Source organism: Saimiri boliviensis, chromosome 10 (genome assembly GCF_048565385.1).
Source record: "Saimiri boliviensis isolate mSaiBol1 chromosome 10, mSaiBol1.pri, whole genome shotgun sequence".
Classification (NCBI taxonomy): Eukaryota; Metazoa; Chordata; class Mammalia; order Primates; family Cebidae; genus Saimiri; species Saimiri boliviensis.
In genome coordinates, this window is record NC_133458.1 from 7,210,392 (window position 1) to 7,225,308 (window position 14,917).

At 56.4% G+C, this 14,917-nt stretch overlaps 1 protein-coding gene across 4 annotated transcripts in view; it reads left to right on the forward strand.

Annotated features, from left to right (window-relative positions):
• Window positions 1-797: 797 nt before the first annotated feature.
• Window positions 798-14,917, forward strand: part of PRKAG2 (protein kinase AMP-activated non-catalytic subunit gamma 2) — a 328,214-nt gene continuing 314,094 nt past the window's right edge. For 2 of the 4 annotated variants that reach the window (XM_039472803.2, XM_039472804.2), the window contains exon 1: window positions 809-1,465. In XM_039472803.2, the coding sequence (XP_039328737.1) occupies window positions 1,352-1,465 (114 nt within the window). In that variant the 5' untranslated portion in view covers window positions 809-1,351. Of the gene's footprint in view, window positions 1,466-14,917 lie in introns of all 4 variants that reach the window. The other 2 variants (XM_074378897.1, XM_074378896.1) reach the window with 2 other exon arrangements.

The following is a 14,917-nucleotide window of genomic DNA, read 5'->3' on the forward strand; positions in this document are numbered from 1 at the left end:
CTGGGCAGCGCGGGGAACCCTCGCCCTGGTCTTCGAGCCCTCTCCTTCCCCCCAATTCTTTCTGCAGTCTCAGGAGCCCCGCGTTTCCCGCGGCATAGGGACACGCACTTACCGCGGATCCACTGCGCAAACCTTGCTCAACCTGAAAATAGCTGGGTGGGTTGGGGTGGGGGTGGCGAGACCCTAATCGCGCCCAGCGCCACGCACAGCTCTCCGGGCGGGTTCGAGCGCGCGCGCTAGGCGGGGCGGGACCCAGAGACTGCGGTGTTTCGCGAAGCACGTGCTGCTCCGCTCAGCCCCCGGAGACCGTGGGCTTCCCCGCTGCGGTGTCTGCGGCGCGGCGGGGAGGGGCAGGGGCGTGTTTCGGGGGCGTAGGGTCCACACCGAGATGCGGGGAGGCGGGATGGATCCGAAACCAGCTCGGAGCGAGTCCCGAGCCGCGGCGGCCGCAGGGGACCGGGCGCGGCGACCAGGGGCGGCGTGGGGCGGCGGGAGTGGGACGGTGGCGCTGCACGCCGCGCACTTCCTGTTTAACGCGCGCCGCCTCCCGCTGCCGGCGCTCCCGGAGCCTGCGTCGGTGCCAGGCCCGGCCCCTCACTGTCCCCTCGCGGTCCCCCCGGGCCGTGGCGCGGGTGGAGGCGAGGAGTGGGCGTCCTGCCCTCCTGGGCCCGCGGGGCTGCGGGCGCCCCCTCCGGCTCGCAGAACCGCGCGCGCCGCCGCCAGAACTTCTGCTGCCAGCGGCCGCCCGCAGCCCAATTGCGCAGAGGGCTCGCCTTGCACCTCCTCTTCCCCCGCCGCCCTCCCTCTCGCCCAGAAAGGAGGACGGACCCAGCTGCAGGCTCGGGGCTCGTTTATTCTGCCGCCAAGGATTAGATTTATGCACGAACGGTCTCACCGGCTCCAGATTCCCCACTTGGGCACAGGCATAGGAGGGTTGTTTTCCAAATTGCTGGTTTTAATTGCACCTGCCTTTCCGATTAACTCTGGAATCTGTGGGAGGAGCCGAGAGGGTGGAAAATGTTTCTTCGATTTGAAAAAGGAAGAAAACTTTGTCACCCAGCGGGAGACCTCAGCCGCGCGTAACTCGGCGAGACACCAGAACCCGGACGGGCTTTGACTGACTCTTCCTGCGACGGTTCGGTAGGGAGGGACGCTTGAACTCGGCGCTCCCGCGACGGCGGCGAGAGTTCCCTGCTCACCCTCCCTCCCCGCGGAAGTCCCCACGAGGTGGCTTCAGGGTGGGAGGGCTGTGACAGAGCGCGGGGCTCCAGTCCGACGGCAGCGGCCGGGAGAGGGAAGGAGGAGACCGAACCCCCGAGGAGTTACCCAGAATCAACTTCTGGTTAGAGTTATGGGAAGCGCGGTTATGGACACCAAGAAGAAAAAAGATGTTTCCAGTCCCGGCGGGAGCGGCGGCAAGAAAAATGCCAGCCAGAAGAGGCGTTCGCTGCGCGTGCACATTCCGGTGAGTCCCAGCACCCGGTCCCCGGCTCCCCAGCCCACCCGTCGCTCCCGTCCTGGCGCCGAAGCGGTTAACGCCGGACGCCACGCGCGCGCCGCGCGTACCCCGCGCGCCCCTCTTGTCACTTGGGGCGGCTTGGGGAAAGGGTAGAGGGACAGGGCCCGAGGTGGGCCGGTGGAGCCGGGGCTCGATCTCACTCTTCGACCGCGTGCAGCCGGGGCTGGAGCCCAGCCTGGGGCGGGGGCTGGGCGGCTGCAGACTCGAGGGGGTGGTGCCAGGCGCGCTCCCGGGCCAGGAGCGGCTGGTGGGTGGCTGGGCGTAGCCCGGGATCCAGCCGGGTGCGGGTGCGGGGGGCGGTGCGTTGTGTTGTTTTGCTGAAAAGACACGGTGTGGACTGCACTCCGGGGAGGTGGAGCCCGCGCGCGGCTGCCGGAGACGGAGGGAGGGGAAGGGAGGGGAGGGAGAGGGAGGGGAGGGGCTGTGGGTGGGGAAAGCAGCGGGACTGGGCGGGGGTGGGGGGTGTGTGGAGGAGCCATGTAACTGCGCCTTCTAATGCACCCCCTCCACCCTAGTTTCCCTCGGGGTGTTTCCGGGCCTGGGGCGGGGGTCTCTTCTGCAGCGGTTCCCTTTCCCCACCCCGGGAGTGTACTTTGGGTCTCCGTGGTATTTGGGGGCTCGGAGATCCCTAACCCATGCGGACCGCGTTGAACTTCAGCCCCTAGCGCGCCGGCTGCCTGGGAGGACATTGGCGACTGGGATCTGTCCGTGGCTTCGCTACGTCCAGCAAGAGGGGCAGCGGGCCCAGTCGTGCTTCCTCCCTTAGGACGGCACCCCGGTAGCCCGCGGCCGCTGGTCCTCGCCTCCCTGTAGGGGGGTCGGGTGGTAGGAGGTGCGGCGGCCCACTGGGTCACACCCTCCGCCTCAGCCAACCAAGTAAATGTTTGTGTACACACACACACACACACACACACACGCACGCACGCACACGCACAGCAGAGGGCTCCGTGGAGAAAGTTATTTTGCTCTCCAGGTCAGGGTGGGAGTGCGCGCTGCGTGGGCTGTCTGCACCCGTCAGTAAAACGAATCCTTCTTGACCACATCAGGCACAGCTGGGATGGCCACCCACTTCCCGCTGTGAATCCCAGGGGGCACTGTCCTGTGTTTGCAGAGCAGCTCTTCTTTTGGACGCCCCCCTAGAGTCCTCCTGTGTAAACTCTGGCCCACACGTGTCTAAGGCTTGGATGAGGAAGGTGGAGTCAAGGGGCGGGAGCTCCAGACACCTGATGCCCAGTAGCCCCACACAGGCCCTGGGCCAGCCCTTCCTGGCTGGGAAGCTCCGGGCAGGGGACTTGGACCCCTGGCTGCTGTGTGGCCACCACGGTGGTGACCCGATTATGCAGGAATAAATGTTCTATTTGAAAATGAAACATTCTTGCTTACATCCCTCATGTAAGACATTTAAAACCATGTTTCCGAATTAAACGTTAGATATTGCTGCTAGAAACCTCTTAAAACAGTGACCACACTTGAGCTAATCCTGTAACCACTGTTTCTCCCGTTTGTCAAATGCAGGAAATAACACCAGTTTTCCTGCTTTATAGGGATATTGAAATAAAATGATTCCTAGGAAAACTCTTTTTCTTTTTCTTTTTTTTTTTTTTTGAGTCAGGGTCTCACTGTGTTCCCCAGGCTGGAGTGCAGTGGTGCGATCACGGCTCACGGCAGCCCAACCTCCCCAGGCTCAAGTGATCCTTCCATCTCAGCCTCCTGAGTAACTGGGACTGCAGGCATATGCCACCACACCCGACTACTCTATTTATTTGTTTTTATTTTATTTTATTTATTATTTATTTATTTATTTTTTGTAGAGGTGAGGTTTTACCATGTTGCACAAGCTGGTCCATATGGGCTGGGCTCCCAAATTGCTGGGATTACAGGCGTGAGCCATTACGCCGGTCCCGGGAAAACTGTTGTCTAATATAAAGTGTCGTATATATGTATGGCTAATACATATACATCAAGCACCTAGGTTTTTAAATATATACATAGAGAGAGAGTAAGAAGGACATGCCACCGTCCAGTGGTTGGGCCATTTTGTGTGGCAGCCGCGTGGTGAGGCTGGTTCCAAATGCAGGGTGTGAGTGATGTGTGGGTGTGCCCGTGGGGTGGTGCCAGCAGTAGTGTGGGAAAAAATCCAGAACCAGAAAAAGGACTGCGAGGTCAGGGTGTGAGTGTTGAAAAACCATGCTATAGTTGGGGTCCTCGGACCACCCTTCTTACTGCCAGTGGTGACTTTGGCAGCTTTTCATCATTTCTGGACATGAGCCAGGCCTCTGAAAAAGTAGTCATTCAGTTATTCCACAGTGGCCGAGAGTGACCACGTGTCCAGGCTCTGGTTAGGGTGAGGTCTGGGGGAGATCGGCCCAGGTCCTCACGGGACTTGCAGTTGCTGGGGGGACCACCCCTCATCTGCCAAATGGTCATTACCTGTTGATTGTTGTGCCAAGCTAGGTGGCGGTTATAACCTCACTGGGAAAATGAAGCTTTCAGACACAGGCTAGCAAACGATCAGTCATTATGTGATGACCAGGGCAGACCACTTCAAGAGGCATCAGGAGTGATGACAGGGGGACTGATGTGTTCAGAGAGACTTTACACCCAGAGATGGCAGGTGGGAGTCACGAAGGAGAAGTGGACGTGATACTCCCATTAAGGAACCAGCAGGAGCACCCCACAGAATCGGGCTGGAGGGGATGGCTGCTTTCAGGTGAAGAGCCGTGCCTCTTGGAGAAAGGGTTTGAGAACCAGGGTCGTAGGACATGGTTTGAGACCTGCTCAGGCAGGACCTGGAGGTAGGGTTGCCAGCTGTAGTAACTAAAAATACAAAATGCCTGTTAAATCTGGATTTCAGATAGACAATGAATCATTTTTTAACATAGGTATGTGCCATGCAATATTTGGGTTAGACTAAAAAATATCCATTGTTGAAATCCTGGATTAATGGGGGTGTCCTGCATTTGATCTGGCAATGCTGCCTTGAAGGAGTGAGGACCCCTCCTGAAGGCCTGAGCAGGCTGCGGCGGACGCTGTGGGTGGCCTGCCCCTGTGCCCTGGGCGCAGCCCACGCTCACCCGCTGCCTCTCACTCGTGTCTCCCGCCCTGCCTGAAGAAATCCTCTTGGACCGTGGCAGCTTGCTCAGCCTAGTGCAGGAACCCTGGAAGTGCTGGGATTATGCCCTGAGGGCCACCTTCAATCCAGGAGGGGTGTAGTTGGTGGCCGGTGGTGCAGCTGCCCCGCTGCTTGGTGGGATGTTCTGGGTTGTGCAGGGTGCCTCAGGGCTTCCCTAGCAGGGTGGGGATCCACAGTGTAGCCCACTCATTCATGCACCTTCCGTACCTTCTTGGCTCTTCTGGTCAGTTCCTGCCTCAGTTTCCCCATCCCCTTGCCCGCACTCCCTGGGATCAACTCCTGAACCTAAGTTCCTGTCTGAGTGTCTTTTCTCGGGGGTGGGGGACGTAAACTAAAAAGCCATGAAAGGTGATGAAAACAAACCTGTGGGAATCAGCCCGGAAAAGCGTGCAGAGTGGAGTGGCAGGAAGAGGGCTGGTCACAAGGAAACCAGCTCAGGCACTTTGGCAAAAGCCCGGGGTAAGGGTCCGAGGGCCCGAACTGTAGTTGTGATGAAAGAATGCAGAAGGGCAGACAGGGGGCGTGAGAAGGCCAGCCTGGTTGACAGCAAGGGATTGAGTTGGCAGGAACTGATGTGGAGGTCTTTGGGATAAGGGGCCAGTTCCTGGGGGAGATGATGAGCCTGGTTGTGGCCTGGGTGTTTCTCAGCAGGGGGCAGCACGTCCACGGGGAATCACACTTGCTTCCTCACGCCAGCCTCAGAGGACTGTGGTGTCCAGGGACTGCCATTGCCAAGGACATCTTGGATTCTGAGGAGTAACTCCGGAAAGACACTGTGACCCTGGCTGTCCTGTGACTGGGGTCATTTGGTGGCCTCCTGGGGCCCCTAGTGTCCAAGCAGCTTGTCTCTTCATTGACTTGGATTGAGTTGCTTTTGGGGGCCTCCGCCTCCACCCCGTATCATCAACAGAACCGTGGCCTGGGGTGTTGGAGGCAATTATTGCAAATCTCCTCTCTTCGGGCTCTGATGATCTTGAATGTCGCCGCTGCCCCCTTCCTGTCAACAGCCCCTCTAGGCCTTGGGGCATCAGGAAGGAGGAATCCGTTTCAGGGGATACCCTAGGGCCAGTGGGTAGTGGCCGGTGGTGGAGAGCTAGAACTCCGAAGTAGTTTATCAACTGAACTCAGTTCATGGCTGCGTACAGGGAAGGGAACGTGGCCCTTGGACCTAAGGAAGATGCGGCCTTGCTGGGTTTCAGCCTTTCTTAGGCAGTTTGGGTCACCTTTATGGGCACAGCCACAGGGTCTTACAGGAGGAGCGGGGAGCATGCAAAGGAGAGGAAGGGGAAGGACTGAGGGCAGATTCCACCCTGAGGCCACGTCGGCCTTAGCAAAGGGCCGTAGAGGTCAGAGTCCTGGCCCACTGGCATCCTGCCTTGACTCCCTGCCCTGAGACTCATGCCTCTCGTAAGGCCTGGCTGATCACGAGGGTGATGGGAATAGTTTTAGGAAGTACTTTGCCGGGAGCGTTGCGGTGTGTGGCGTTCTGCTGAGACTCGGTAGCAAGCATGTTCTTCCTCCCTTAGGCCGGTCTAAGAAAAAGCAGCTTCCCTGTTAATGCTGAAGTCCATGGACCTCATAGACGTGCTTTCATCAAGGCTGGCCGGGATGTCACAGAGCTGCTTTCATTAAGGCTGGCTGGGACGTCGTGCATCTCTGGAACCGTTTCAAGCCAATGACAGAGCAGAAGGCCCAGGGGGAGAGAGGGCGTCAGAGAGATGGACCTGAGGCAGGAGCCTTTGGGGACACGGAGGCAGGCCAGAGAAGTTGAGATAGTTGCTGCTGAGTCGGGCATTTCTGTCGGAATGTGCATGTCGGGTTAGGGTTAGGGCTGACCCTCTGGGAGAGGTGCTCCTGAAATCCTGCACAGTCTCTGGAGACAAACTAAAAATTGAGCCAGGGGAGCTGGGCAGTCACGTTTGCAGAGATGAGACTGGACTTGGGTGGGCCTGTCGCCAGCTGTGCCTCCCTTGCTGCATGGCCTCGAGGGAAACCCCATGCTCCGAGGAGGCCATGCCCCCTCCGTGCCAGTGCTGGCCTGGGACCTCTGTGCCCGCTCCTGCCCCGTAGCCTCTACCTGGCTGGATGAGCCTGCTCGGGAACTCCAGGATGAGGTGGGAAGGGGAGCTGCGCCCTGCCCCGGGCTGGAGGATCCGGCCCTGACGGGGCTTCCTGCCCTCACACCACTGAGACGCTGTGGTTGGAAGCCTCAGCAAAGGGGAGGGGCAGGCTGTGTAGCACAGTGGAGGTGTCGGCTTTGACTTTGGCCGTGACCTCGGTCAGTTTGTACCATCCTGAGCGAGATTTGCTGGATTAGGGTTTGGGGCAATGTTTCTGGACTAGCTTAAGTAGAAGCACACAGTGTTTGTTTAGAATATAAAATCCTGCTTCTGAGCCCAGACTTACTGAATCAGAATGTCTGAGGGTGGGACCCATGAGTTTGCATTTTTCCTAAGTTCTCTAGTGATTCTTGTACCGACTGGGGCTTAAAAACAATTGGGTTAATTAATGGATTCCCTGGGTAATACTAATCCATTTCTTCTGCCCCCATGAGTTATTCCTCCATCTGTGTGTCTATCTGTCTATCTAGTCTATCTACCTATCATCTGCACCTTTTCAGCTGTCATTGAGAAGAGATATCCTTGACTTCTGACTCTTCTACAAAGGCAAGATATTTCTGGCTTCCAAATAAAGATGAATGCCCAAATCAACCTGTAGCCAGAGTGGCCCACGTGGGCCAGCCCGTTAGGCCACACTGCAAGGTTTCTTGACTCAGCCCTTCCGTGGCCCAGTGCATCTTCGATGCCCTGCTCTAGCTCCGATAGGGTCCAGAGTATGCTGAAGGGACCTGCGGTAGCTTCTCGGTGGTGGAGTCCTCAGGGTTTTTGACAAAGCTTGGTTACCGCTCTGCAGCAGGCTGGGTGTGAGAGGGCTGCTCAGCGGGGGGCCCCCGAAGTGGGGCACAGCACATCAGCTGAATGCCACTTGAGCACAGCCCCATGCTAGTCCTGGAGGGAACGGGCAGCTAGACAGTGATACATGATCACTTCCTCGAAGACTCTGCCACACGGAGGGTGCAAGGACGTCCGAGGGGCAGCTCACATGGGGGAATAGTGCCTGCTGTGGGGATGTCTGTGAGCAGCTCACATGGGGGACAGTGCAGAGCCTGCACAGACCCATGGACCTGCGGAGTCACATGCTCAGTGACTTGCGGGGTCACCCTGGAGCTGCCTTGTCCTCTTATCCCTACTTCACAAATGCCAGTTGAGAAAACACCTTTTCATCACTACATGGTAGATTACAAGGTTAGTTACAGTGGAGGCGAAATGTGCATCTCTGCTCTCTCATCCAGCCCCTGCCCCCCGCCATCCGGCCCTATTGGTGCTTGGTCCTGGTACCTCTTTGTGGAGGGTTCCAGGACTCTTGTATAAACAAAGCTCTACATACTGTAGAGGAACAGCCTGCTGATGAACACGATGAGTTAAATCCTGGATCATGCTGAATTCACATCAGCAGAAGCAGCAGCCCAGCAGCATCGGTGGGTCCAATCAATACTGCGTCTTTTCACACATCACAAAGTTGTGAGCGTTCTCAGTGCATTACTGGTGTCTTTTCCTGCCTCTTTTCTTTGAACCACCCTGCCCTGATAAAACCTAGCAGAACTCTCTTACTAGTCTGCACTCAAGGTTTGTAATTTTGACTGTGCTAAACATTAGATTGAAGAAAGAAATCATTTGGAAGCACTTTTTATTTGCCAACACCTCTTCATCTGCTCAGACTTCACTTACGTAATTTGTAAATCGGTTTGTATCTTCTAAAACCTTCAGGCAGATACATGTGCTCTTAAATATTCCTGCTTCTTGGCTGTTTATTTTCTTTCGCTTTCCCTGTTTTCCTAGAAGAGCTGATTTTGGTACAGTCAGCTCCTGGCCAGTATCTTTCTGTTTCTAGGCACCTTTTTACATTTATGGGGCCACTAAGTTATTAAGTAGAGCTACAGACACTGACAGGAGCCGGTGAGAATCTGGCTCACCCGTTCTCCTCCCTCTGCCCTCTCTTCGGCCCGAATGGGACCAGTGCACACGATCACCGATGAAACACCAGCTGTCTCCCATGCCTTTCAAGACAGCGAACCAGCCCATCTTGATAACCCCACAGTTCTGTCAACGTCTCTTAAAATGTGGAACAAACAAAGGCCATTGGACGCTGAGCTGCAATGTTGAAACGGAGTTGTGAGTTTGCTTGGTTCATTAACCGTGACTCAATCTGAGATGAGCAGAGGAGCCACCTGAGAGTCAAGCCGTGGCCCTTGGGCTTAACCACAGGGAATTCTTAGAAGCCCCCACCATTACCCACTGCATGGCTCATGCGCTGAGACCAGAGGACAGGGCTGGATGGTAAGGGGCTGAGCCTCCCCGGTGGAAGAAGATGCATTGGTGGAACTGTATTTTCGTCCAGCCTCGGAATGGTTAATTGGAATCTCACTCATCTCTTTCTTCCACTACCTACTTTGAAAATAATTTAATCCCTGTCCTTTACTTCCTGTTGACAGGAAGCCTTCTCTGCCAACCCCTGGCTGGTCACAGACCAATCGGATATCACCAGGCTTTGGGGCGTCTGCCAGGGCCTCTGTGTTTTGATATACTCTGACCTGGCAGTGAAGTTGCTGATGAATGTTCGACAAAGACCAATTTGCTATGTAACCCCAGGCTCCCAGAGTCTTTTTCATGAGCCAGAGGCCCGGTCCTGGAGGGGGTGCCCTGCAGCTCTGCCCGCCTTCTTCTGGGGGAGCTCATTGCGGGGGGGTGGGGGTTAGCTCTGCAGCGACCTCCACTGTGCCGGGGAGGGGAAGAGGAAGGATGCAACAGGATGAGGGGGGAACTGGAGAGAATAGGATGCCAATTCTCACCTTGTGAATAAAGAGAGCCATTGCTAAGAACCCTGTTTATGCAGGGTTAGCGCTGGGACAGAAACCAGTCAGCTCATTTCTGGGTACTTTCCAGGGATTGGGCTGGGTGTCCAGGACACAAAAGTGAACAGTGCCATCGAACTGGATTCTCCAAGAGAAAGGTTGAAGCCCCACACCCCTCGCACCCCGTGCCTGGGAATGGGACCTTATTTGGATCGGGGTCTTTGCAGATGGGATTAAGATATAATTTAGGATGAGGCCGTTAGGATGGGCCCTCATCCCCTGTGCCTGGAGTCCTTCTAAGAAGAGGGAAACCACGTCCAGAGGCTCAGGCAGGAAGGCGTGTGAGGGTGGAGGCAGAGGTTGCGGAGCTGCTGCCTTAAGCTCTGTGGGCCGCTGGAGGTGGAAGAGGCCGGGAGGGACACTCCCGGAGGCTGCAAAGGGACAGTGGCCCTCACTTGATTTCAGACTTCTAGCCTCTAGAGCGGTGAGAGAATCGTTCTGTTTTAAGCCCCAGTGTGTGGTGCTGTGTTATGGCCGCCCAGGAACGGAATCCAGCAGGGCACAGCCCTCGAAGCACAGGTGGCTGCAGCCTCCATCGGTAGAGCTGTGGGGCAGGTGCTGCAGCGAGGGGTGGGGAGGGCCAAGGCCCCGGGGTTGGGGGGGTCCCAGCATCCCACTGCCCACAGCACTTCGACTGCGTCCTTCCAGGGTCTCGGTCTTTCCTTGCGTCCCCTCCTCCCCTGCTGGAAAGTCTAGTATGGAGAGGCTGTGAGAAAACCGACGTGACGGACGGAGGCTGTGTGGCAGCTCTGCGGCCCGCCCGGCCTGCTGCCCTGTCCAGAGCACCTCCTCTTTGCCTGCTCTTCCCTCCTGTGTAGTCCAAGACTCAGCCTCCTGGGGCCAGGGGTGCAGAGGTGTGCGCGGGGGCTGGGGGTAGGACAGACAGCTCAGTCACCTGCGCCGCTTCCAGAAGACGGGCAGGCAGGCAGCCCCACGCAGCCATTTGTCTATAGGGCTGATGTGGAAACCAGCTCCCCAGCTCCACCCTGCTCACCACCGCGCCAGCCGCGATGCAGTGGGGGCTTGATGCAAACCACACCTGGGCCCCATCCTCATCTGCAGCGTATTTTGTAATAAGCACCCCAGGGAGCCTTCTTCCTCCCTGCAGCCTAGATGGGGAGTTGCATTCACGGTGCTGAAGACTGATCGATACCCTTGATTATCAGATACCGTCGTCTGGGGTGGCTCGGTTGTCATCAGACTGAGCTAAGATTGCTGGAGTGCTTGTTAGATGCCAGTTATTATACATATTACACATAGGAACGGTGAGAAGGAATCAATTCTGTCGCCTTCAGTCTCTGTGTTTTTGGTGTTTGGGCAGCAACAGACGTGAGCTGAAAGGGTGACAGCGTGTCACTGTCAGTTCACTGTGCCTGGAGTCCTTCTAAGAAGAGGGACACCGCGTCCAGAGGCGCAGGCAGGAAGGCGGGTGAGGGCGGAGGCAGAGATTGCGGAGCCGCTGCTGTGAGCCGTGGAATACGGGCCGCTGGAGGAAGAGGCCGGGAAGGACCATCCTGGAGGCTTCGGGAGCTTATATGAAAGATGTGTGGTTTCATATAAGCCGCCTCTCTTTATCTCTAAAATAATCTGTGAAATATCAGTATTGTTATTAGTCTTATTATCCTTATTATAGAAAAGACAGTGTGAGGTTCACAACCATTCTAGCCCGACCTGCTGAGAAAAGCCTCTGTGATGTCTTGTTGGGTTTCTGGTATCTCTGCTTGGCTGTGACCCAGAGGCCCCACGAGCGGTCAAGGCCTCCCTGGGGTAGGGGGCGAGGCTGGACAGTCAGGCCGAGGCTGGACGGTCAGCCCAGAGAGGACGGCACCTGCTGCCTCCCCACAGTTTGCCCCGAGTGGGTCAGGTCTCCACACGCTTTACTCCGCCCCTTTCTAGATGAAGGTCATTGAAGGTTATTCTTTACCTTTCTTATCTCAGAAATAAATAACCTGCCTTCTCCACTTTCACAGGTCCCATTCTCTGGTCCTTCTTTCTCAGCTTTTTGTTTTGTTTTGTTTTTAGACAGAGTCTCCCTCTGTCGCCCAGACTGGAGTGCAGTGGTGTGATCTCAGCTCACTGCAACCTGTCTCCTGGGTTCAAGCTATTCTCCTGCCTCAGCCTCCCGAGTAGCTGGGATGACAGGTGCCTGCCACCATGGCCAGCTAATTTTAGTATTTTTAGTAGAGACGGGGTTTCACCATATTGGCCAGGCTGGTCTTGAATTCCTGACCTCGTGATCCACCCGCCTTGGCCTCCAAATGTGCTGGGATTACAAGCGTGAGCCACTGCTCCCGGCCCTTTGTTTTTTTTGTTTTTGCTTCTTAAATAATGGATATTAGAATAAACACTAACCCAGAATCCGGAAACCCTGGCTGGCGGCCCTGTCACGTATCTAGGGGTTTCTTCTCACTCAGTTATCTAGTACTGACTGCAGCCTGTGCCAGGGTCAGGGGTTTCACTGTGACCCACGTGGGTCCCTCTCTCCTCTCAGAAGGCTTAGGCTGGGGCATGCCATCACCCTTTCAGTTTGTGTCTGCTGCTGCCCAAACACCAAAAACACAGGGACTGAAGGCGGCAGAATTGATTCTTTCTCACCGTTCTCTTGGTCAGCTGGGAAGTTCTTGTGATTGGGGCTGGCTTGGCTAATCTCTGGGGTCAGCCAGCAGTTGGGGCCCAGGACAGCCTCGCCTGCCTGTCTGCCCATCACCTAGTTAGATCCATGCCAGCCGAGCCCTTGGGACGACTGGGCTGTGTGTCCGGCAGGCAGTCCAGATGGCAGCAGGAGGGCTAGCCTGGAGCACAGGGGCTCCTCAGACCCCTCGGCCATGGCAAGTCACATGGCTTAGACTGCAGGGACGGAGGACAGACTCTGCCTGTGGATGAGAAGCAAGGTCACATTGCAAGGTCATGAGCACGGGGGCCGCCAGGATTTGAGATGAACCAGTCACTTAACCTGTCCAGATCTGTTTACATATACAATACATTCATCTATTACATAGTTTTTACATATACAATACATTCATATATTACATAGTTACTACTATATAAATTATCTAATCATATTCTATTTAAAGCTTATCCTTTATGTAATATGTATAATATGTAATATACATATATAGATTTTGAAAAAGAGGGCTGGAGGCTAAGTCTCCATTTGGCTGAGGCACCACAGCTGTGTGGAAACTGCTTTGTCCTGGGGACAAGTGGCCTTTGAGGGGCTGTGGGTGAGGGGCGCGCAGAGCAGTGATGGGGCCTGGGTCCTTCCAAAGCTGGGCTTTTGGGAGTGTCGTCCAAGCCCACCCATTTGCACCACTGAAGATGGGTGAGTGTCCGAGGAGATATTTGGCCCCCCGGGAGCCGCCAGCGCCAGGAGAACAGAGAGGCCACTTGTCTCATTGCCACTCTGCTTTGCATGTCAGGTGTATTTTGAGATTTCTGACGTGACTTTGGGGCACAAGTAATAGAATATTTTCAGTGAGAGGGAAATGGTGGGCAGTGATACCACCTAGTCTAGGGAAGGAATTGGGCCAGGTGACCTCCCTGATAGGGTGGCAGGGTACCCGCCAGGCGTGGAAGTGGCACAGAGGACACATGGTAGCCCCTGGGAGAAGAGAAACGGGAAGCTGCTCCCTGGACCGCTGCATAAGGAGGAGGCAGCTTCAGGAGGTTGAGCGACCTGCCAAGTCGAATGGCTGGCCAGTGGCGAAGCAAGGTTGACCTGGGCTTTTGCACTGGAGGTGTGTTGGAAGGAAAGGAACCCCCCTGGCCGGCCAGCAGCTACGGTCAGGGAAGGGCTTCCAGGAGCCAGCAGCGCCACCTGCCAGCCCCGTGGCTCTCTGCCAAACATGCCTGCTCTTCAGGCTGGAGGTCAGAAGTGGGTTCACAGCAGTGCCTGTTTAGTGCTGTTTCCAGACAAGGGCTGTGGGCTCCAGACCCCACTCTGTCACCTCCCTCCTCTCCTCTCCTCTAGATGTGACAACATCAGGTCTCAGGAAAGGCTCAGAGTGGAGTTCTGTAGGCTCCACATGTGGGCAGAGTTTACTACTCTGATAAAATACAGCATAAAGGCAGGCGGACATATTTGGTTCTTGGTTCCTTTTTTTTTTTTTGAGACAGGGTCTTGCTCTGTAGCCCAGGCTGGGGTGCGGTGGTGCGATCACTGCTGCCTGGAACTCGCGAGCTCAAGCGATCCTCCTCCTTCAACCTGCTGAGTAGCCGGGACCACAGGTGCCACCATGCCTGGCTAAGTTTTTTGTTTTTCGTCGAGAAGGGGTTTCATCATCTTGCCCAGGCTGCTGTTAAACTCCTGGGCTCAAGCAGTCCTCCTGCCTTGGCCTCCAAAGTGCTGGGATTGCGGGGTGAGCCGCCGCACTTGCCTGTGTCTGGTTCTATTCCTTGTTCATTATGGTCTGCCCTCCGGCAGCCTTTGTCACCTTCACCTGAAGGTTCTGCTCAGCTGGAGAGTCTATGCCTCTAGCTTTGGTCCCTCCGTGGTGGGAGAGGGAAGCAAGCTACACCGAGCAGAGGGGAAGGGCCGTGAAGCATTCGCACCAAACGCCTCAACTGCTCCATGGAGCATTCTGGAGCTGGGATGGCCCTTCTGAGTTGTCCCAGATTGAGGCAAAGGGCTCCCACGGTGTCCCTGGGAAGGGGATGTGAGCTTGGGTGAGGTGGATCCCGTCTGGTGGGGGCAAGTCTTGGGCAGGCACTCAGCTGAGTACCAGCGGCTACCAGTGCTCCCTGCACCTGGGGATCTACCAGCAACCCCTGCACCTAGGGACCTACCAGTGCTCCCAGTACTCAGGGAACTACCAGCACCTGCTGCATCTGAGGATCTACCAGAGTCTCCAGCACCAGGAACCTACCAGTGCCCCCAGCACCCAGGGACCTACAAGTGCCACCAGTGCCCCCTGTACCTGGGGACCTACCAGTGCCCCCAGTACCCGGGGACCTACCAGTGCCCCCTGTACCTGGGGATCTACCAGTGCCCCCAGTACCCGGGGACCTACCAGTGCCCCCTGCACCCAGGGATCTACCAGTGCCCCCTTCACCTGTGGACCTACCAGTGCCCCCTTCACCTGGGGATCTACCAGTGCCCCCCTTCACCTGGGGATCTACCAGTGCCCCCAGTATCTGGGGACCTACCAGTGCCCCCTGCACCCAGGGATCTACCAGTGTCCCCAATACCCGGGGACCTACCAGTGCCCCCTGCACCCGGGGATCTACCAGTGCCCCCAGTACCCGGGGACCTACTAGTGCTCCCTACGCCCAGGGACCTACCAGTGCCCCCTGC